At 38.2% G+C, this 22992-nt stretch overlaps 1 protein-coding gene across 2 annotated transcripts in view; it reads right to left on the minus strand.

Moving 5' to 3' along the window:
• The window catches only part of SLCO5A1 (solute carrier organic anion transporter family member 5A1), a 108065-nt gene that overhangs the window by 52086 nt on the left and 32987 nt on the right, over nt 1–22992 (minus strand). For both annotated transcript variants that reach the window (XM_006193729.3, XM_032469905.1), the window contains exons 3-4: nt 9616–9748; nt 4210–4427 (exon numbers count right to left, since the gene is read on the minus strand). In XM_006193729.3, coding sequence (XP_006193791.1) covers nt 4210–4427; nt 9616–9748 — 351 coding nt within the window. The remainder of the gene's footprint in view (nt 1–4209; nt 4428–9615; nt 9749–22992) is intronic.

Genomic DNA, 22992 nt, shown 5'->3' on the forward strand with positions numbered 1-22992 from the left:
TATCAAATATGGATATCAATACTTATCTCCATGAGTTGTTGAGAGGATTAAAAACAATAAAGTGTAAAGCCCACAGCACAAACCTGGCTCATAGGAGAAACTGAAAAACACTGGCTTCTGGTAATAACTTTTTCCTGGCTGTGAGTACGTGGAATGCGAGTCTCCTTAGACCAAAAGCTGTGACAGTGGCTTCAGGAAGTGCCTATTTTGGTCTGACAGACTGTTTGGTGATGACAAGGAATAATGGTTTTTCTGGACCAAAGGACAGTTCCGAGCATTTGCTAGTTCATTCTTAAGTCTTCTAGGGATGAATTTTGGGTCTTTATTGGATATATCTTATGAACATAAAACTTAAGTTTATAGGAGTTCTCTGATAAACCTACGCACACAGTGGCCTAATGTAAGAAAACCCAGTTGGAGAATTCAGACTGCAAGCAAATGGATTTGGCCGTGTTTATTCACATCCTGAGGAGCCTCCCTTTTATTCATCACAGGGTTCCTTTCAATTAATGGAATTTCTCTCATCGCAGCTTTCTGCTCTGATGCAAATACTCTGTTCTGTGCTGTCCAATATGGTCCCCTAGCCACGTGTGTCTGTTGAGACTTTGAAAGTGGCTATGGCAACTGAGGAATGCGATTTTTAATTTTATTTAATTTCAATTAACTTAAATGTGGATTGCCTTCCTGTGGTTAGGGGCTGTATTGGAGAGACGGGGTCTCCAGTACGTTGGAGAGCACTTATGGTAGCCAATTAACTGAGAAGCTAAGAAGAACGTGGGCGGAGACACCGATAATTCTATTTTAATTCAAAGGCAGAATGAGCTGTTTCTGAAATTTTGTAATTCAATGGACAAATAAAGATTTATTGACCAAAAAAACACACAGTATTCTCTACCACAGACGAAAGCCTAGCGGAGAAACATCTGTTATGCTTTATGCTACTTAATCATGCAAGGCAATGAAGCTTAAAATGTTAAAAGCGGACACAAAAATTTAAATTCTCTTATGATTAACTGCTACCAAAAGTTTTCTATGTAGGAAGATACCCAGTTAAATTCAGAAGACTTTTATCATGCTGGACCTCAGACCTCAGGGAAATTGATCCACTTAAGTATTTTAAGTGTTTCTTTTTATTAGTAAGATGTTGATGCAGTCAACGCTAATCTTTTTCTGGAAAGGTGATGCAGACACACTGAAAATTCTACTTTGTCCTTTGTGGTGTTTTAAAACAGTCTTATTCCTGCATAATTTATAATAAGAAACACTGAGTCAGATTTTTCCCAGTGTCTATCATTAAAATGTGGAGGCAGAGGGTGGGAAGTATAGTGTATTTTCTTCTTGTATTCTCTGCAATAAAGCTTCCCAAAGAGCACCATTCTGTATGACCCAAATCATTTTGTTTTAAGGAAATAAAATATTCTAACTTAGCTATGTTTCCACCTTCTCTTTAAGGAAGCTAATACTGATTTACAATTTTCAAATATAGAATAAAGACTAAGAGGAACCCTGCTCCTGAAAACAGGACAAAGAGAAAGAAGATCTGGGAATCAAACTCAGATTTAACTCAAAATGATATCTTAACAACCATTCTTTAATTCAAGACCTCAGTAGAATCTCAGCTTTGTAATACAAATTATGTCTAAGGTAGAATGATTCCCAAAGATTTAATTTATCCATTTGAAAATCAGATTAAATATTAGACTGTCACTTCCAATAAATAATAGGTATCAGAAATCAATATGTGCCAGATATATATGGATTAATTTTAAATATCAGAGTTGAACATTGTTCCAACATCAACATTATTTGAATAATTTTTAGCAAAACATTCTCACTTTATAATCCCATTTAAACAGGATTCTTCTCTAACAAGAGGAAGCATCTCTTGAAGTCGAGATAAAATTAGAGAATCCAGTGCAAGTGGAAGTAATAAAAGGAACCAGCTCTGGTCCTAACCAGGAAGGCTAGCTGTAGAAGTGAGACCAGTCATCATAATTAAGGCATAGAATAAAACAGTTGAGAACTGATCAGAAATACTGACAAAAAAATCAGAATGAAAATGGATTTTATAAACTAACTCCCCATCACTGTCAAAAGTCTCCTCTTATTCTTTCCTTTAACAGAAAATATCCTGAACCATCAAATTGAGCATAGAAAAAAATGGAGACGAGCAACCCCTAGCAGCACAAGAAGGGATCAGATCAAACAGCGAATAGATTCAATTTTGAAAAATAATTTTAAAATGCATGACAACTTTAAACACTTGAGCCTGCGTGCCTAAGTGAGCTTCCCCCAGAAGCAGCTCCTGAGTCAAGGATAAAGTGCATGTAGTTTAGATTCGGAAAAGGCTGGACCAGGACTGCGACGCGATGCATGGGAAGAAAGGGCAGCTTACAAAGGAAGTAGAAACATACCTCGGAACTGTCTCACTATGAGGGGGTGGGGCTGGGATGTTTATCAGCCATTGATTAAGTCAGTTTTAGCGGTGGGAGAACAGGGTGTTAATTCCTTGGCACTTGAAGAAGCCAAGTGGTTTCCCAGCCTACAAAGAAGACCTTCAGGCAAAAGAAGACCTTCAGGCAAAGAGGACCCGCAGACCTTCAGGAAGTATGCACAGAGACAGTTCCCCACCAGGAAGACTATAAGGTCCCGGGTACAGATGGGGCACTGAAAGCATCGTTCACACTGCTTCCTCCAAAATTTCACATTCGAGCCACCTACTCCTAAGCTATAAATACGCAATTTTAGCTTTGCCCTTACTTCTCCCCTTGACTCTACTTTATATTCTCCATAAATTAAGACTCTTAGTCTATTCTCGCATATTAAATTCTTTAACATCAGCTTTGCTCTCAATTGAGTTATTAAAAAAAAAATCACTCCTTCAGTAGTATTATGGTCTGTAATATGTCCATGAAAAATGATGGACTGGTCCATGGGGTAAGACCTCGGGCCACGCTAGCATTCAGAGAACCTTTTATGTTGCAAGAGCAGCAGAAATCACTGTGGCAGTTGCAAAAGTACACATCGTCCCAAAATAGTGGGGAGGGAGCGGGGAAGGCAAATCGAAAACTTAAGTGGGAAGAAGCATTTCCAGTGAAAGGTCACTTCACTGCTTGGAACACATATAGTCTTAAAAAAAAAAAAAAAAGCCCAATCTAACTATTCTTAGGCTGCAAGGACAGTTCACAATATATCAGCAGCTTCCTTCTAGGTCTGAAAGGTTCCTGTTTGCTTTTACTGTGGATGTAGTCAAAGTAAGAGGATAATGTGCCCAGGTACATTTTACCCAAAACAACCTCGGCTGATGGAAGCATTTCATAAATATTATGCTTCACAATTTAAAAAAATCAAATCAGAGAATTTGGGAAATAGGCAGGAACTAATGGGACAAGGGCATTATAGATTTCTTGGATTAAAGGAACTTATTGCCACTCAACAGAGGTATTGAATACGGAACAAAGACGACCTGGTTAAAATGAGATTAAGTTGTGTAGAACTGAGATTGCCTAATCTAGCTTTAGTAACGTCATTATTTTTAAGAGAAATAAAAACGAAAAAGTAGACCAGTACACATCACTGAAAATTCTCTGGATGTTTTCACGCCTGGTTTGGAGACCCATCCCCCGGCTTCTCCTTCTCCAAGTCCACTTACAAGCATTTGACAGAACCACTGCTGAACGAGGTCCGTTCCCAGGGGTAGGTTTCATATTTATGTAAAAATCAGGCCACACTACCAAACCCACCATTCCCTGAAGCAAACCATCCATTGTACAACGCAACAAGTATTTTAAAAATCAGACATCTCTAATTACAGTAAATGATAGATACATGAAGTCTGTCCCTTTAACATCTAAATCAGTGCTTTCTCAAGCCATCTGTGATGAAGGACCATTTTTTTGTTATTACTTCTACTCTACTGTTACTGATACTTTCACAAGATGCATTCATTCAAGATGAGTGAGTAGAAAGTGAACTTTTTAAATGTATAAAATTTAAGCCCCAGTTATTACTGTCATTATTGGATTCAAGAGACACAAAATCACTCTGTCAAATTTCTTTTTAAAAGCTTCTCAGCACTTACTCTCATTTCAGCCTTTATCTTGTCACAGACCAGTAGCTGCTGGTGGGCAGCACTGGCCTGGCTCCACGCTTTTGAGTAGCACTGACCTGAATAGCCAGGCACATACTTTTTCAAAAGATATACTTTACCTCTGACATTCTTTCCAAATCCTATAGAAGAAACTTTTTTGTCCACTTGTTCACAGTTGTTTGGTTTCTCCTTCACAACATCATCATCGCCGACAACATCAGGAGAATATTTTTTCTTTTTCTTTTTCTTGTGTCGAGGTGGAAGCTTTTTTGGAAAAGTAAACATTGGGAATATCACAAGAAACATTGCAATGGCACAAAGGAGGAATCCACTCCACCTAAAAAATCGGGAAATGTGAATAGTATTTACGGCTTTTGTATCATGAGTGAGAACAAATTAGCAAAGCAGACGTTTATGATGATAAATTCCTCCAGAGAAAACTTTTTACCTTCATCAATTGTACAGCAGTAAGAAGTTAGGAAACCTGAGAAAATACAGGAACCCTCCCTTTCTGCAGTATAAATGAGAAATCTACCCAATGACCATACCACTACTATAATGAATATTATCATTAGCAGCCTGACTGGAATTTCATTCAAGGGTTTTTGAGCACATACGTTGTTAGTTCTGCTGACTAACACTGTTAGTTCTACTACAATGTGCATTTTATTAGAAATCAATGGCTCATAAATTTAATAGAAAAATAATATAAACTGCATAGCATGCTTTATGGACCAATACAGATACTTTTTTCTCAAGAGAAAACCATTAATACCTGGTGTGAAGTCATTTCAATTGCTGATGGCATTTAAATATTTTTCTGCAAGCACTTGAGACGGTATTGACCCTTCTGAGCTGGCCTTCCCCAAACTTAAGCAAGTGAGAGTGCTGCTAAAGACATTTACACTTGCTCTTTGCCATCAAGAACTTACAACCTAGTTGTAAGCGAGCTAAAGATACAAGAAAAAGTTCCCAGAAATGCAAGAATGTCCATGATTAAGTGTTAGATCATGTTAGATCACAGAAGATGAACGCTATACAAGTTTGGAGGGGAAATCAATGGGTCAGAAAGCTTCTGAGGCAAAGTAGACCTGGAGCTACGTAGAATTGAGATTCTGTCTTTAAACTCATCTAAGGTTGCCATGCTGCAGAGGTTAGGAAGTGAGTACCAGCGTAGATCTCAGATTCTAGTCTTGTATTAGAACCATGTGGTAAGGCCTTGGGCTTCTTGCCTGCATAATTCCCCAAGGGCAGTTTTTCAGTCTCCTTCCAGCCTTTCCTTAGCAAATAGAGGTCCCTGGTCATGCCTGAGATGGCCTAACATGCCTTTCCCACTAGGATTCCTCAGCTCCAAACTCTGCCTCAAAGCTTCGAAGTTCATAAATGCTCAGATTCTGGCCTTGGTATCAACATGTTACCATCGGTTGTTATCAGAATGCAAGCAGCATTCTGAGCGTTCATGTTGACGACAACCCAGTGAGAATCCAGATCAAGTGCAAAGTGAAAATTCATTTTTTAGAAAAATAAGTGTTTCTATTAAAATGCTGTTATCAGCTGCTAAAGGTCACGGTTTGGCTGAGAGGATGATTCCTAGAACCAGTCATTAACAATCCACTGTGCTGTTTTCAAAGATACTTAACATTATATCCAATTAAGATATTAAATAATCAGAAAAAGGTTTTATTTTGAGAAGACGGCTCAAGGCAGACTTCCAGCAACCTCAGTTATTCAGTATATAATTACGAACACAGTGCCTGACACAGGTTAGGTACTCAAAAATTTTCCTAAATAAATAAACTGAATGAGATAGGTTTTTAAAAACCAGAGTCATCTGTCTGCAGGGAGCAGAGCTATAATAATATCTGGCCCTGTTTGTACTTGGCTGCATACAAGGCCTTTACTAACCCAGCACTGCTGTTACGGTTCTTGAATTGCTTTTTGCAAACTCTGCATTCAAGTCCCCTGAACCCCTTACTTCCCAGGATCTGTCACGCTCTCTCCAGAAGAGAGCAGGCAGCCGAGTGTCAGGGGCAGTCTTGAGCTGTGGTTTCAGACAGACTTGGGTTTTTATCCTGTCTTTACCACTTACTAGCTCTAAGATCCTGAAGAAATTAGTCAGCTTTTCTTTCTTTCTTTTCTTTTCTTTCCTTCTTTCTTTCTTTCTTTCTTTCTTTTTCTTTCTTTCTTTCTTTCTTTTTGCTGTACAAATACTAGCTAGGTTTTGCTGCTAAATAGTTATAATGCTTATCACTAATCATACACAATAGGAAAAAGACAAAAGAAATGGAAAACATTTGCAAAATATTATTAGTGAGAAATTAGACAATTCAAGAAAAATCGAAGACATTTTATATATATATATAGAGAGAGAGAGAGAGAGAGAGTTAGCTTTTCTGAATGGGCTGTCTCATCTGAAAGGGGGTAATAATAACTTTGGGGGGGTCATCAAAATTAATAAGACAACATATAAGACCTAATAAAATGCCTAGCCTCAAATCAGCAATCAATTCATAGCAGCTAGTTTTGTTTTTAATAACAAACTCAGGGCCCCCACCTCCACCCAGAGCCACTGACTTAAAATTATAGGCAAACATTAAAGACGCCCTCAGAGTAGCTCGAAAGGAGAGCAAATAACAGAAGAAGGGGGAGAATTACAGTGAATAAATAAAAATAATGTAAAAGTCTGGGGCCTTTTCTAAGCAGAGCAAACCAGCCCACATTCTTCAACATTCTCCAGGAACATCAAAGTTAACACATGATACAACAGTGGTACTAAAGAGGATGCTGAGAAAAGCTGAGTCAGGCAAGAAAGTGTGCATTATATGTGGGAAACAGCTACATCAGTCAGAGCTAAAATTGAAAAGCCACGGCCCTGACTCCCTCTCATGAACCATTGCTCAGAGACACTCCCTATTGAAGGGAGGACAGATAAGCATATTGTCTAAGACCTCCCCGCTAGACTCAGTTCCCTGTCCATCTCTCACTGATTCTGTGGCTTTGGGCAAGGTATTCAAATTGGTGAGCATCAGTTTCCTCATCTGCATAATGGGCATACCATTAGTGACTACATATGGTTGTTATAAGGCTTAAATGAAAATGCTTGTAAAGCATTTAGTGTAATGCTTGACGCATAGTAGGCACAGAGTAAATATCAGCATCATTCACTCAGTCTTTCCTTCACTCTTCCAGCATCTATTCACCAAAAACCCTGTCATTACCACTAGGCATCATAAAAAATAACATTGTATCAGATAACACTGTCTCTGTTCAAGGTAGATGTCTGTTACAAACAGGGCTGCTCAATAAACAAAAATTCATTTCCAAAGAGACCCCTATTATGCATTTCTAGATGGACAACTTTACTGTTTGCAGAACTGCTATGGAGCCATTGAAATGAATAAAACCACTTGAACACTGATTAAATCCAAAGGATTGACTAACAGCAAACACACATTATGGAGCAAGAACTATTTACAGCTCCACATACATAGACTCATTTATTCCTTACAGCAACCCTACTGCAAGTAGGTACTGCAACTACTTCCATTTTATGGATTAAAACAGAACAAAACCTGAGGCTCAGAGAAGTTAAGTAACTTCCCCAAGGTCACACAGTTACTAGGTGGCAGACTGGGGTTTAAACCCAGGGGAGTATAGCTTGAGGGTCTGCACTCAGTCACTCCACTTTGCTACCAATTGGGTTGACGTCCATTAGAAAACTTCTGGAAAACAGCGTAAGGCCTTGTGTCCTAAAGCTCCTGCCTTCTCCCTTCTCCCTGCCCCTGAGCTGGTCCCCCACGCCTCTCTCTCCCCCTCCAGATGTTCCCTTATTGCCCTGTTCTTCTCATGGATCCTACAGAGAACACAGACTGTACATGGGATGTTCACAGACACATTTGAATAATCTAGTTTTCTGGGAATTTTTTAAAAAATCCTTACTTTGAATTATTTCAAAGAAGTGCAAAGAAGACAGCCATTGAGACCAAAAATTTCACTATGGATCAAGACCTTAAAATTCCTGTGTTATTCCCCTACTGCTGACAAGGGAACTCCCTTTTGAACAATTAGAAAATTCTACCAGGCAAGGCTCATCTAGGTCTCAGCACTTCCATTCTCAAAGAGTATTTACTTATGAAAATAAGAAGTGTTCTATAATTTAATTAACATTTATTAACTGCTTAGAAAATACTGCTAAACATTATGCCCACATACCTCAAGCTATGGGGTTATTATCTTATGATGAAACACAGAGAGAACACAAGTCATCTAAGAAACTCTTTAGAAAGTAATTACTTGGCACTAGTTTCTAATAATGAAATACTCTCTCTGTTTGAAAATGAACACTTCTTTTCCATGTATATCTACTACTAACCCATGTTAAATGAATTCGGGATGCCGACACATCCAGTTAGTGCTTGCAGTCATGAAAAAATAACTTCTTATGTTCAAATTGAGGACTGAGAAGAATTCAGATGCAGCCCTGGGTAGATGGATAAATAATCTACCATCCAAAGTTGGAGCTCTCATTCTAAGTCCTAAGCGTACTGATTTAGCAAAACAGTTAAAGGATACTAAGGGAGAGAGCAGCTGAATCTCCAGCACACCCAGGAAACAAACAATTACTGAGTGCGAGGATTCACTAAGAGTGTGGCAGTGGACAGTGGGGGAAGACGAAGCAGAAACACAAATACAATGAGGAAGTGGGGAGAAAATACTTTTTTAAAGGCACAGAAAAGATAATGAAAGCTATGATTAAAGTACACAGGAAAGTCCCAAGACAGCCACGTTCCCCTTTTCCTTTACTCGGCTATGAAGAAAACAGCTGTCTGAATCCCAAAGAATGTGGATGAAGCCCTTGCTCTCAACTCTTCCAAAAGAGTTTCTTAGGTGATAACAGATCACCACACCCTGCATGGCTTAGAGCAACACAAATGTATTATCTTATCATATTATCTTCTGGAGGTCAGATGTAAAAAAGTGGATTGGCAGGGCTGCATTCCTTCTGGAGGCTCCAGGGAAGAACCAATTTCTTTGCTTTTCCCAGCTTCTGCAGTACCCCTTGGCTCGTGGTCATTTTCAAAGCACATCACCCCAAACTCTCCTTCAATCATCATAACTTCTTCTCTTACTCTGACCCCCCTGCCTCTTTCTTTCTTTTATAAGAACCCTTGTAGTTGTATTGGACCCATTTGGATCATCCAGGATAATCTCCCCATCTCAAGATTCTAAATTCAATCACATCTGCAAAGTCCTTTTGCCCTGTAGAGGTAGCACATTCACAGGTTCTGGGGGTTCAGATATCTTTGGGGATTATAATTTCCACTATCTCTGTAAAAGGCATGAGTGAGAAGGTCCAAATGGACATGGATATCTTTGAGGATTATTATTCTGCCTACCACCCCTTCCTGGGTGACATTTAGCTATTTTTTGTCTTCTCATTCTGGAAATTTTTATTTTAACCACAAGGGGTCTATGACTCTATCATAGTAACAAGTGAAATAAAAGATTTAGCAAACAATTCTTACCAGTTTCCAATGAAACGAGGATCATTCTGATTAAGATGAACGGGATTTCTGGGGTCAACATAAAAACCAATAAGAAGTCCACCTAATAAATATCCCACTGCAGGACCAAGTGCGCCCATGACATACATGATGGCTGAGAAGACAGAAGGGGAAATGTGAAATGTAACATCGTGTTATTTGTTTCAGTAGCTGTCTAATGTCAATCACACCGTGCATAGGTCACAGATAAATCCAGTTAACAACTTCCCAAAACAGAGAACTTTAGCAGTTGTGTCTGTGTTAACATTGGAGTTTCAAGCTGTATCCTTTATTTAACTGTTGCCTATTGTCCTCTTAGAACATCAGAATCACCTGGAGAACTTTTTTTGGTTACTTCTGAAAGTAAAGATCAGGCTAGTTAATGAGGCAGTCACTGAATAACCAAGAGAAGGTAACAGGTAGTCTCTCAAGAAAAAGAATAAAAGTAGATGTCACTTGTCACAGCTAGAAGATTCTAACAGGTTGAGGGAACTCAAAGGACAGTTTTTCTGGATTCAGTTGAATTGGCAAAGCTGCTTAAATATCCTCAAATCACTAATATTTTTCAAATCACCACTTTAGAATCAAAGAACTCACAATGCATTAGGGTTATTGTTAATTGAGAAATCTTACTTAAAGATTAATCAAGCTCCTTAAAAGTTGTGAGTGAGAAGGTCCAAATGCAAAACACCAACCCACAGCTGAAATAGAAAAGTTTTTAAAGCACAGATCCATGGGGGAGCTTACTGTTAGTAGACCAGAAAGGTGGTCATTCTATCCAAAAAATGTGGCCATCAAAATGGGCATTATAGCACAAACAACAGCAACAAATTCACTGTCATTTCTTCACATTGCTTTCACTGCTGTAATTAAAATTTTTTAAATAAATAATATTTTGCCAAGTTTTAAATTTTGAGGTAGGATGTAAAATTCCTTGAAAGTCACAGAAAAATCCAACCACCCTCCAAACTCACTTTTCCTCCTTTTAAGACCCAGTTTGGGGACAAATCCATAAACATTTCCAAGAGTTTACAAGGCATGAAATAAACTCAGGTGATAACTTGCTTCTCATTCCTGTTGCTGTCATGCATTTTAACCAAAAATTAAATAAATGATTTGTCATATCTTTAAATAGTACCAAAAAGCAAATTGGACTTATCATAATAGCTTCACCTGACTTCATGCTTTGCGACCTAAATAAACGTTGAATAATCTTGTCCCTCCTGTTATAACTGCAGACGGTGATTTAACACCTGCTCTCACTCTCCTCAGCATTTCCAAAGAGAAAGTGCAGTGTTTATTTATTTTACAGAATCATCTGCTTGTAACAGCAAGACATTAGGTTCTTCTCCATCTGTGTTTGGAAATGAAGAACAGAGGCACGGCCACAAGTGAATGGCATTCTTCAGAAGCATGCATTTAATAATGTAAAATTAGAATTCTGATAAATATCTTGTTAACCTCTTTGTTGATAACCTAAAACTGAACTCAAGATTAGAAAGTATTTTTTTTCAGCTCCAGGTTTCCCATACGCATATGAAGATAAAATTGATGTTTACACCTCCAGGCAAAGCAGCGCCATCTACAACTTAAAACTGTAATGAGGCCAAAATGTGACATGAATCATCTTCCTGAAATAGTTCTTCTGGCGTGAAAGGGACTGTCTTACAAACACAGATGGGGAAAGGGTATTTCCACCACACTGTTTATGCCCGGGGCACTCGAGCGCTGCATCTTGGAGAGCCAAGAAGTGACGTGCAGGATGTATACTGGCAGGACCACGCGATGAGCTGGTGAATGGAAAACCAAATAAATAACATTCACCGAGAAACCCCAACTGCTTTAGGACAAAGAGACAAGGCTTTTTTAAATTCAGCTATACATAATCAGAAAAATTCATTTTTATTATATAGCAAATAATTTTAAGTCCAATGGAATCATTCTCACTGACAGAAATCTACATGTACAGCTACGTAAGTATATCTACAATTACACTACACGCTATACTATGTAACAGAGTGCAACCACTATGCTCTAAACAGAAACACGCTTATATATGTATGGATATATATCAATAGCTGTATGTGTATGTATAATAACTTACTGATACGGTCTCATTCAGTACATAAATCATTCTGGCCACTGAGTTAACATTTATTAATTCGGTAACTAATGGCCTTCATTCAGAGCTTATCAGAGGAGCAAACTGTTGAAGTACATTCAACCACTAACAGTCCCATTCAAAAAGTCCCCATCACGCTTCACTGCCCAATGTAAAAATTCTATTTGGAGTTCAAGGGTGGGACAAGTTGGCCAATCTACTGCCTGTACTCAGGGCTCCACGTGGACTGACTCGGAACAGGCCTGGGCAGAGCCACCTCCCTTCCTCTGTGGCTCCCACGGTGCAACCCCCCGCCCCCACCTTTCTGTCTGAACGCTACCCAGTCCTCCAGGCCCCACCACGTCCAGCACTGACCACCCTCCCCTGAGTGCTCTCTCCCTCCTCAAAATCCCTGCAGACAATATACTGTCTATGCCAGTGGCCTCCACAACTTTTCACTGCACATCCCACCAGTAAAATGTTGTAAGCCTGGACCCCTGGTGTACTTTTCAGTAAAAGACTGTGTATGTACCATTCGTCTCCGTCTCACAGCTCAAATCTGCATCAGTAAACCCTGCTGGTTCTACCAGCAAACCATGCCCAATATGCAGCTCCTTCTCCGTGCCTTTACTGTGGTCCAAGCCACCATCATCACCCATCTGGAAAACTGTTCTGAGTTTTCCAGTGGGTAACATGCCTCTGTCCTTACTTCCAACGTATTTCCAACACAGCCATCTAAAGGAGCCTCTAGAAACACGAGCCAGATCACATCACTTCTTTGTTCACCCGCTCCAGTGTCTTCCCATTCCACTCCCAGTAAAAAGCCAAAGGTCTTTTCTGTGGCTACAAGGACCTCCCACACGCTTGCCCCACACCTATTATCCATTTGGTCTCCATCCCTCTCCTGTTCACTGGGCTCGAGGTGCACTGACCTCCTTACGCTTCATCCTTCCAGGAGCAGTGCCACGTTAGTGTGTTAGTACTTGCTCTGGGTGGGGGTTTTTTGGGGTGGGGAGTGTGTGTGTGTGTGGGTACTGCTCTGCCCCTAGATGGCCACATGGCTCATTCCCTTACTTCCTCTAGGTAGTAACTCTGTTCCTTCTCACCGAGGCCCTACTGGGCGATGCTATCTAAAATCTACGACTCTTTCCCCGACTCTGCTGTATTTTTGTTCCCGGCATGTATCACTCCCTAATATACCATACATTGCCTTGGTTCATCTTATTTGTCACCTGTCCTCCCCGACTAGAATGGATGCTTCACACAGTGTCCCCCATACCCAGGAGCGCAGGAGGCATCAACCCCGTTCACTCCCATTGTTCATGACCTTCAACTCTCCCAGTGAGTCTGAATCATCCACCGTCATTAAGAACAGCGGATGTCAGTGACACAGTTCTCCCTCAGTGTCTATCATCTCTTGAGACACTAGCTAATGACATAGATGTCCATCCATATTTCATACAGTGAACTTGATTAATTCCATGGTTTTTGACTGTGTCTCATCAGATGTGACTATTCCATCACTGGTTTTCTCTGGGAGGACTGGCTGTTCAACGAGCTAGCAACAGACACACACACGTGTAAGTTCCAATCCTGTCTTCCTGCCTGCCTCCCCACCTGAACGGTCTCACATACCCCCTAGGTTGTGCACAACTCCCCTTTGAGGGAGCACTGGACCATTCCATTCTTCTGAGATGAAATGTACCCTGCTCTTTACTTCCACTTCTCCCTTCAAATATTTGTCTTCTCTTTTGAAGTAGCTCTTCCTCCTTGACAGGAGAAATCATATCATGTATAGTACTATGCAGTAGTTAAAACACAGGCTCCAGCCTTCTGGAGTTTATATCCCTGCTTCAGTTCTTCCTGTGTGACATTAGCCAGTTGCTTAACCTCTCTGAGCCTCAGTTTCCTCATCTGTAAAATTGGGATGGTAAAAGTACTTACTCAAGGGGCCGTTATAGGCATTAACTGGGTTAATTTTTGTACAGCATGTGGAATATCTGGCACATGGTGAGGGCTATATAAGACTATGCTGGTTTCATTGTTATTATTTTATATTAACTGATGCACATAGTTTAGTGTTTGGGCATGGGAGGCATTCAACAAATATTTATGGGTTGGTTACATATCTGTATCAACCATGTCTTTTATTTTCTGTATTCTTACATTTTGACATCTGAGGATTTACAGACCCCAGAGGGACTGCCCTTCCCAGGGTTAGCCAACCCCTAGGATGGCAAACAACTCTAACAGTGAGAGTGCACTTTTCAAATACAAGCCAACCAATCCGGAGCCCCAACTCAAACTACCTCTTTTACTGACTTCCCACTCCAGGCCACTATCCACCTCCCTAGTCCCCCAGAGGCCAGGAACCAGAACCAGGGACAGCGCCCGCACCCCAGAACCCGCTGATATTCAGACTAGCCAGTCCTAAGCCAGCTCACCCGCAGGCCTCACCCATTCCTCCCTGGGGAAATGACAATATAGGCTGGAGCCCACAATCCCTCCCTCTCTCTACCTGCAGCTGCCCCTGCTGCTTCCTCGTGTGGCCCCACGGTGTCATGTGCCCCTTCTTGGCAGCCGTCAGCAGCAGACTGTCTTTTCCCTGGCAATCATCTCCTAATCTGTTGGCCTCGCTAAACCTCCAGTTTTCTATTCATACACTGTGTTTTAGAACGACATCACGGCCACGGTTCCTCTAGTGCAGGACCTGCTTTCTCAGTGACCCACGTGGCGGTGAATGCTGCTGGGAACGGATGCTGACAGGGGTTTAGATGACAAGTAAAATTTAGGCTCAGTGTCAGGACCTGGGATTGCCACCAGGACGGTCCTGCAGAGAAACGTCTTGCATCCTTGCCTCACATGACTAAAAAACCCACCTGGGACACAGGCAGAGGAGGTCGCCCTCGAATGTGTCTCACAGCTACTACGCAGACCAAGAGGATGTGAAACTCAAGCCACATGTCACCACAACACAGTAGCAATGACACCAACTCGCATTCAACTTGCATTGTTTCTTGAAAATGAGCCAGGGCTCTTCCGAGCACCAGGGCACCATGCGGCAGGGAAATCGTCCCTGGCGCATTCCTTCACTCACAGGCACAGGCAGATAAGAGACTTCTGATCTCAGTTATTTTGAGCAGCAAACGTTTTTTTTTTCCTTTTAAGTGATTCAGTTATTTTGACACAGGCCTGACAGCAAAGGAACAGCTGCCACCACAGTCAGGGAAGAGTCTATCACTTTGCTGAAACATCCTGGTAGCATCTTAGGTCACAAATGAGAAAAGGATGGAAATGGATTTGAGTAGATTCAGAATATTTTTTCCTCACTACCAGAGCAAGCAATAGTTGTTCTAAACTCACTCTCTTCTTTTAGAAATATTTTCAAAGTAATTTGTATTCCAAAAGGGAACTCACAAGTATACATGGAGGTAGTCGGTTGGATTTAATACCTGGGGCATGGGAGGCATTTAAAACGTCAAATTGGGTACCTGTGAGTGACCGCTATCTATAAACTTAATCCAGTCCTCAGGAAGGACCGTAAGAAAAGCTACCATGAAAGCATGAAAAAAAAAATTAGGTCAAATTTTTAAATAAAAACTTCTATAATTTATAATTTTATTTATAATTTATATTATTTTATTTATAATAAAATAATAAAAATAAATTTTAATTATAATTTGAGGGCAAAAAATGTTTTACTAATAGTTGAGAATGGAGTCACTTAGAACACAAACAGAAAATGCGTTAAGAGAATGATCAAAATATTAATGACCTCATGACAAACTAACTTTACTAGTTATCCAAAAAAATAGAAGCCATGAACCATGAACCATCCTAACTAAATAAACTAGCAATGACTGGAACATGACAGCACTCAGCACAGTTACAAAATCAGTGAATTGGTTATTTTCACCCATAGCTGGAGCAGAGCTACACAACTGGTACGTGCCTTCAGATAGCAATTCACCATGTATATCATGATGACATGAATCACTGCATTCAGTTTACAGAAAAACAGAAATGTTAATAACAGTGATTGCTAACTACGCTTTGATACATAATGCAACTATTAATTTTAATGTTTACAATAAGTTTTTATACTTTGAGGACATACTCATTTGTAAAATTTAAGTGAAAAGAATACAAAATTCTGTTGACAGTGTTATGATTATGTCAAAAAGCATACACTTAAAAAAGGCTGTGTATGAAAAACCTACTAGGACTTATAAGTGAATTTAGCAAGATTGCAGAATACAAGATCAATACTTTAAAAATCAATCATATTTCTATATACAAGCAACAGTCAGAAATTAATACCTTTTACAACAGAAACAAAAAAATAAAATACTTAGAAATAAATCTATCAAAAGATGTGCAACATCTATACACTGAAAATTACAAAACATTGAAATTTTAAAAGATCCACATGTAACCAAGCCATTCTCCCAAAATTGACCTGTAAATTCAATCCAACTCCAATCAATATCTGAGCAGAATTTTTGGAGAATGTGACAAATTGATTCTAAAATTCTTATAGAAATGCCAAAGCCAAAACAACTTTGAAAAGAGAACAAAGTTAAAGAACAATGATCACCTGATTTCAATACTTATTTATAAAGATTCTGTAATCAAGACGATGCAGCATTGGCTTAAAGATAGACAGATCAATGGAATAGAAAAAAAGTCCAGAAACAGACCCACACATATATATGGACAGCTGGCCTTTGATAAAGGTGTAAAAGTAATTCAATCAAAAAAGGATAGTCTTTTCAACAAATGGTGCTGAAACCAGTAGATATCCATATTAAAAGTAACTGAAAATAGATCATTGACCTAAATGTAAAACTTAAAACTAGAAAACTTCTACAAGAAAACAATTAGGGAAAGTATTTTTCAACAGACACTTTACCAAAGAAGATCTGTGGATGGTAAATCAGCATCTGCAAGACGTTCAGCATCAGCAGGGAAGTGCAAATTAAAACCATGATGAGATACCACCAAACTCCTACTCAAACAGCTAAATTAAGAAGACAAATTTTGCCAAGTATTGTTGAGGACGTCAAGCGACTAGAATTCTCATGCGCTGCTGATGTGAAACGTAAAATGTTACAGACACTTTGGAAAACAGTTTGGTAGCATCTTAAGGAGTTAAACATATAACTATCATACAATTCAACCATTTTACTCCTAGATATCTTCACAAGAGAAACAAAAGTGTATGCCCATACAAAGAGTTGTATACAAACACTCAGAGCAGCTTTATCTGTAGGAGCCAAGAACTAGAAACAACCAAATGTCCATCAAGAAAGAGGTGAATGCATAACCTAACTGTACTGTATGTATATTCATACAATGCAATCCTGTTTAGCAATACAAAGGAACTATTGATACCCGCTAAAACATGGGTAAATCTCAAAATAATTATGCTAAGTGAAAGAAAGCAGATATAAAACAGTACATACTGTATGATCCAATTTATAAAATTCTAGAAAACACAAACTAATCTAAAGTAATTAAAAAAAAAAAAAAAACAGTCTGTGGTGATTGGGGACGGATGGGGACCAGGCAGAAGGGAGGAATTACAAAGAGGTTCAAGGAAGGTTTTGGCAATGTTGAGTATGTCCTGCAGTCTTGACTGTGGTGATGGTTTCATGGGTACATATATACGCCAAACTTTATCAAATTATATACTTTAATTATGTGCAGTTTATTTTATGTCAACTTCTCAAGGGAAAAAAAGACAATTTTTCTAAAAGTGGGGTCTGGTAATGGTTACACAGTTCTATAAATTTACTAGAAATCATTGAATTATATTCTTCAACTGGGTAAATGTTATGGTATGTAAATTATGCATCAGAAAATCATTTAAAAAGACAGACAAATATCATATGTGGTTATATGTGGAATCTAAAATATGAAACAGTACACCAGAAACTAACACAACATTGTAAATCAACTATATTTCAATTAAAAAATATATATATCATACAAATGAACTAATTTATATAACAGAAAAGAAAGCCATAGAAAAGAAACTTATGGTTACCAAAGGGGAAAGTGGTGGGTGGGGGAAGGATAAACTAGGAGTTTGGGATTGACAGGTGCAAGCTACTTTGTCTAAAACAAACAACAAGGTCCTGCTACACAGCACAGGGAACTACATTCAATACCATGTAATAAACTATAATGGAAAAGAAAAAAAAAGATGAGAAGGAAACACACTATATACTGAAAGTTGTTAGCTCAGGGTAGTGAAATTACAGTGGGGTTTTTTTGCACTTTCTTTATAACTTTCTGCATTTTCAGTTTTTCTAACTGAATACAAATTTTAATAAGCCAAAAAAATTTTTGAATATGTCTTCTGGAATTAGTGCTTTTATTTCTTTAAGATACTAATAGCTAACAAATGCATCATCTTTGTGTAAATTTATGATAAATATATTTTTAAAAACTGGAAGGAAGCCTTTACAAGTTAATGGACTTGTATTTGTTGTTATATCTGCAGCACCTCCCACAGGAGCGCCTGACACATCATGAACACTGAGTGCGTCTCTGATGAATGAGCACACAGTGTTTTTAAAGCAATCCTCCAATTTTTCTTATGACTGATCTGCCCAATACTTCATGGTGACTTCTCCCAGGCTAAATTATTATATATATAATTAGGGGTCGGCAAATCCAGTAAACGAAGTTTTATTGGAACACAGCCCTATACATTCATTCCCATATTGTGTGTAACTACTTTCAACCACAGCAACAGAGTTGTAGTTGCTGCAAAGACCCTCAAACTGAAATATTTACTATGCAGCCTTTCAGAGAAAAAGTTTGCCTGGGAGAGTGGGAGGTACAAACTGATGGGTGTAAGAAAGGTTACAAGGATGTACTGTATGACACAGGGAATATAGTCAATATTTTGTAATAAATGTAAATGGAGGGAAACCTTTAAAAATTATATAACAAAAATTTTAAAAGTTAATTTTTTTAATTAAAAAAGGAAGAAGTTTGCCAGCCACTGTAGTAAATAATGACAGTCATTTATTGCACATTTACTATCAGCTAAATGTTTGCATATAATTTTTCTTTTTAATTTTCACCTCTGAGGTAGTTATAACTATCTAAGCTATGGATATAAATCACAGAAGTATGGGTGAGATTTTGTTTAAATGCACTTCTGGAAAAGCCACTTTTCTATATATGTTTTATTTTATTTTTAACCAATTATCTATGTAGATTATAAAAGTAAAGGTAAGTAATATTTATATAAAAAATTCATTTGTAAAGTCCATCTTTTCAGGGTTGGCAATTTATCAAAGATTCAACTTTCTAAGAATATAAACCCCAAGTAATATTTTAGTTGAACTATAATTCATTGTGAAGTGGAATAACTATCTTACAGAAACTACACTAGACACTTGACATCTTTTGGCCCATTTGACACTAACAACTTCATGGGGGAAAATATTTTTTTTTATTCCCAATTTACAGATGAGAAAGCTGAGTCCCTGAGCAGTTAAGTTTAAGGAGCCAGAAATTAGTAAGTGGTAAAGCCAAAATTAAACTTTGGCTCCATCTGAAACCAAAGCTTATCTTCTCTCCATTTATGGACACATGTCTCCAAAATACAAAAAGAAAGCAACAAGAGTTTAATTATAAGAATTATATAGTTCTCTACTGCTGAAGAAATGAATCCCATTAGAGCTGAAAATCTCAAATATTTTTGAAACTGTTAGTAGCAGGAGTTTTTTAAACATTCTAAATGAAAAAGAAGCTCACTATTTAAATTCCCTTCTCCAGTTTCATCCCAAATTGGCTGCCGTTAAGGATGGCAGAGAAATGTACATTAGCTGAGAAATACATTCCAAAGATGTCGTATGACATTTACTTCAATAGTTACAGTGAAGACTCAGAAGAGGGTACCAGCTGTTAAGAGCAGATTAAATTTACCTCATGGGAAGGGGAAGTCACTGCCAAGAAACACCTTCCAGGTAAACAGCCATAGGTAAGACACAGCCCCAGTTTGCTTTCCAGGCACTCAAATAAGCATGACTTCTGTAGGAAAGATCCAAGTCTAGAGCAACACTCAGACACAAGTGGAATAATGTCATGTGCAAACGTCCCTGCTGTCACCAACATCATCATGGCCATCCATTGGAATTCATAGACATTCAAATGATATAAACTTTTTAGGTCACCTTTAATGCTACTCTCCCCACCCTCCCCCATCAATCCACAGGAATTAGTTCTATCACAGTCAGACTGCTTGCACTAGGGTTCACTATAAAGCTTATTCTTGTATTTAGAGAAGGGTTCACAAAGTCTACAGTTACTGACAGGAGAGCTAGTACCAAAAGATAACACTGGGCATTTATTGCATGTAAGATGCTGTGCTAAATGCCTTTATATGTATTTTCCCACTTTATCTTCACAGCAACCTTATGAGGTAGGTACTATTATTGCCCTAATTTAAGGCATTCTCCTTTGTAACCATCTTATGGATGAAATGTATTCTAATAAATTCATCTAAACTAAAAATAGATACTCTCTGACTCTCTGTTAGCTAACAATAATGAAGGCAATAAATTACCTAAGGTGATATGCCTAAGCTTTTTGTGTTTCTTCTAACACACAGCACTTTTTTTAATCTGTAAAGTTTGTTTTCTTAGATTATCTACATATTTTTTATTGAAGTATAGTCAGTTTACAATGTTGTGTCAGTTTCTGGTGTACAGCACAATGTTTCAGTCATACATTTCAATATGTATATTCGTTTTCATATTCTTTTTCATTATAGGTTCTACTACAGGATATTGAATATAGTTCTCTGTGCTTTACAGTAGGACCTTGCTGTTTATCTGTTTTATATACAGTAGTTAGTATCTGCAAATTCCAAACTCCCAATTTATCCCTCCCCACCCCCTTCCCCCATTGGTAACAGTAAGTTTGTTTTCTATGTCAGTCACATAGTACTTTAGCTTAGAGTAGTCAATTCTCATTGGAAAGCTGGTCTACAGTTTACTTTTATAAGAAAGAAATAGGACAAATGACCAATCTAACATGAGGCATTCTGTGTTAAAATAAAAAGTAATGTTCAGTGTCATTCTCTCGGGGCAATTATGATTCAGCTCAATATTCGGGCGGTTTGTAAAAGATGGGCTTCAGCATGAGTGGTCTGTGTAGGTCTCTGTCAGGGGCTGACTCTGTGATCTTAGGCAAGATACTCAATCTCACTGGACAAGCCTCTTCATCCATAAATAGGGGATCGTAATTTATCCACTCCCAAGAGTTAATGAGGGGCTAAATGAGATAATGCACATAAAACCCTTAACACTTGCTAAGCACTCAGTCAGCATTGGCTGTAACAATTATCAGCATTATTACTTCTATTATTATATTTAACTTCATACTTAAAATCATTATTCTGAGACAATACAGGACTTTAAAGTATCTTCAGAACCACCAAAGGGTGTTATATTCAGTACCATTTTAGTGTTAAGTATATTTTATTGTTTCCAAAGTGTTCGGTTATGGAATTCATACATCTGGTTATCAGATCATCAGAATATTCAATTACCCAAAACACCTTATTCCTTAATCATTAATCAATCAGTAGTTACTTGTTGAAATTATATTGTCTGAACTACCTGGTGTTAAATATTATGAGTGAGAGAACTATCATGCCCTTTCTCCAAAAAATGTTAGTGGGAGCTCTTTTGGGGAGGAACAAAATGCACAAGAAAAGAGAAGTGGCAACATAAGACATTCTGTTAGTGCTACAACGTGGGCCCAATAAAAACTACAAGAAGATATAAGGAGAGAAATGGAAGAAAAAATCTAATGCTGATTAAGTGCCTCCTCCTAGATTTTTAAACACAATAGATAATCTTCCCAATGAAATATCTGAAAGGTAAGTTTAATTAGTTCTCACTTTACAAAAGGAGTCTGACCTTTGACACGTTACATACCCAAGCCACAACACTAAGTCAGCAAACTAGAGTGGCAGATTCCAGCCACAGTCTGACTCCAAAACCCACGTCCACTGCACCAAACGGCCTCCCATGCGATTTAAATGAAGTCACATTTTACACCCAACAAATACCAAAATCAAAGCATAAAAACATTAAGCTATCCTTAGTGTTCTCCCAGAAGAAAAGATATGATTAATTTATACAACAGCCATATAATACATAAGAAACCATAACACTAAGTTCTAACTTTTAAAAAGAAAATCCTGAATTGTCACAGGAGCTATTATAATTTTCAGAGCAAAGTTATCTTAGAGATGTTTTCATGAATTTACTACGTTACATTTTTAAATTTATTCATGCACTTTATCAAGCTCTCGAGGACATTTCCAGACTAATCTCACCACTTACGGAGCATTAATTCTGAGACTTGACTAGAGATAATATAGCTACTATGTAATATTGAATAGTTCAAAATGAGAAGTTAATATACTTCTAAAAATAGCAAAGAAACTAGCATATAAAAATGTCAACTGTGGTCATCAAGAAGGCTTTGAGTCCTAATTCTCTAATTTTGTATTAGGGATGTTGGGAATAAATAACATCATTTTATATGTGGCAACTCTGTTAGATTTTAGCCCATTCTCAGAGACACAGATTTATCACTAACCTTATGATCCATCCAGTCCCTCAATTTTCAACTACTCTCAGGAAATTTCACCAATAGGCAAATATGCTGAGGGGGGGGGGGGGAACAGATACTTACTAAAAGCATCTTTAAAAATCAGAATTCTTTTAATAAATAAAGAGGATAAATTGGGAAAAAATTAGAATTCTGAGCTGTGCCTAGCAAGCTTCAGGGCTTAAACTACAACATTTAATTAATATTATACACCAAGTTTTCATAAGTGTCCTGCATCTTTGTAGCTCAGCTAATGGAGTTTTGGTAATGCTATTAAATAGTAAGAAGCCCTAAAAACAATCAAGTATTTTTGTTTGTTTTTTAATTTTTTTTAACAAAGGCACCGGGTATTGAACCTAGGACTTTCTGCATGCTAAGAACATACTCTACCACTGAGCTAAACCCACCGATCCCCCCATTTTTTTTTTTTTTTGGTGGGTGGGAGTAGTTAGGTTTATTTATTTTTTAATGGAGGTACTAAGGATTGAACCCAGGACCTTGTACATGCTAAACATACACTCTACCATTGAGCAATACCCTGCCCCCCAATTATTGTTGATTATTGACAATTATTGAGAATCTCTAATCCCTCTAACAGGAAAGGCAGTGCT

Source organism: Camelus ferus, chromosome 29, assembly GCF_009834535.1.
Source record: "Camelus ferus isolate YT-003-E chromosome 29, BCGSAC_Cfer_1.0, whole genome shotgun sequence".
In the NCBI taxonomy this organism is placed as follows: Eukaryota; Metazoa; Chordata; class Mammalia; order Artiodactyla; family Camelidae; genus Camelus; species Camelus ferus.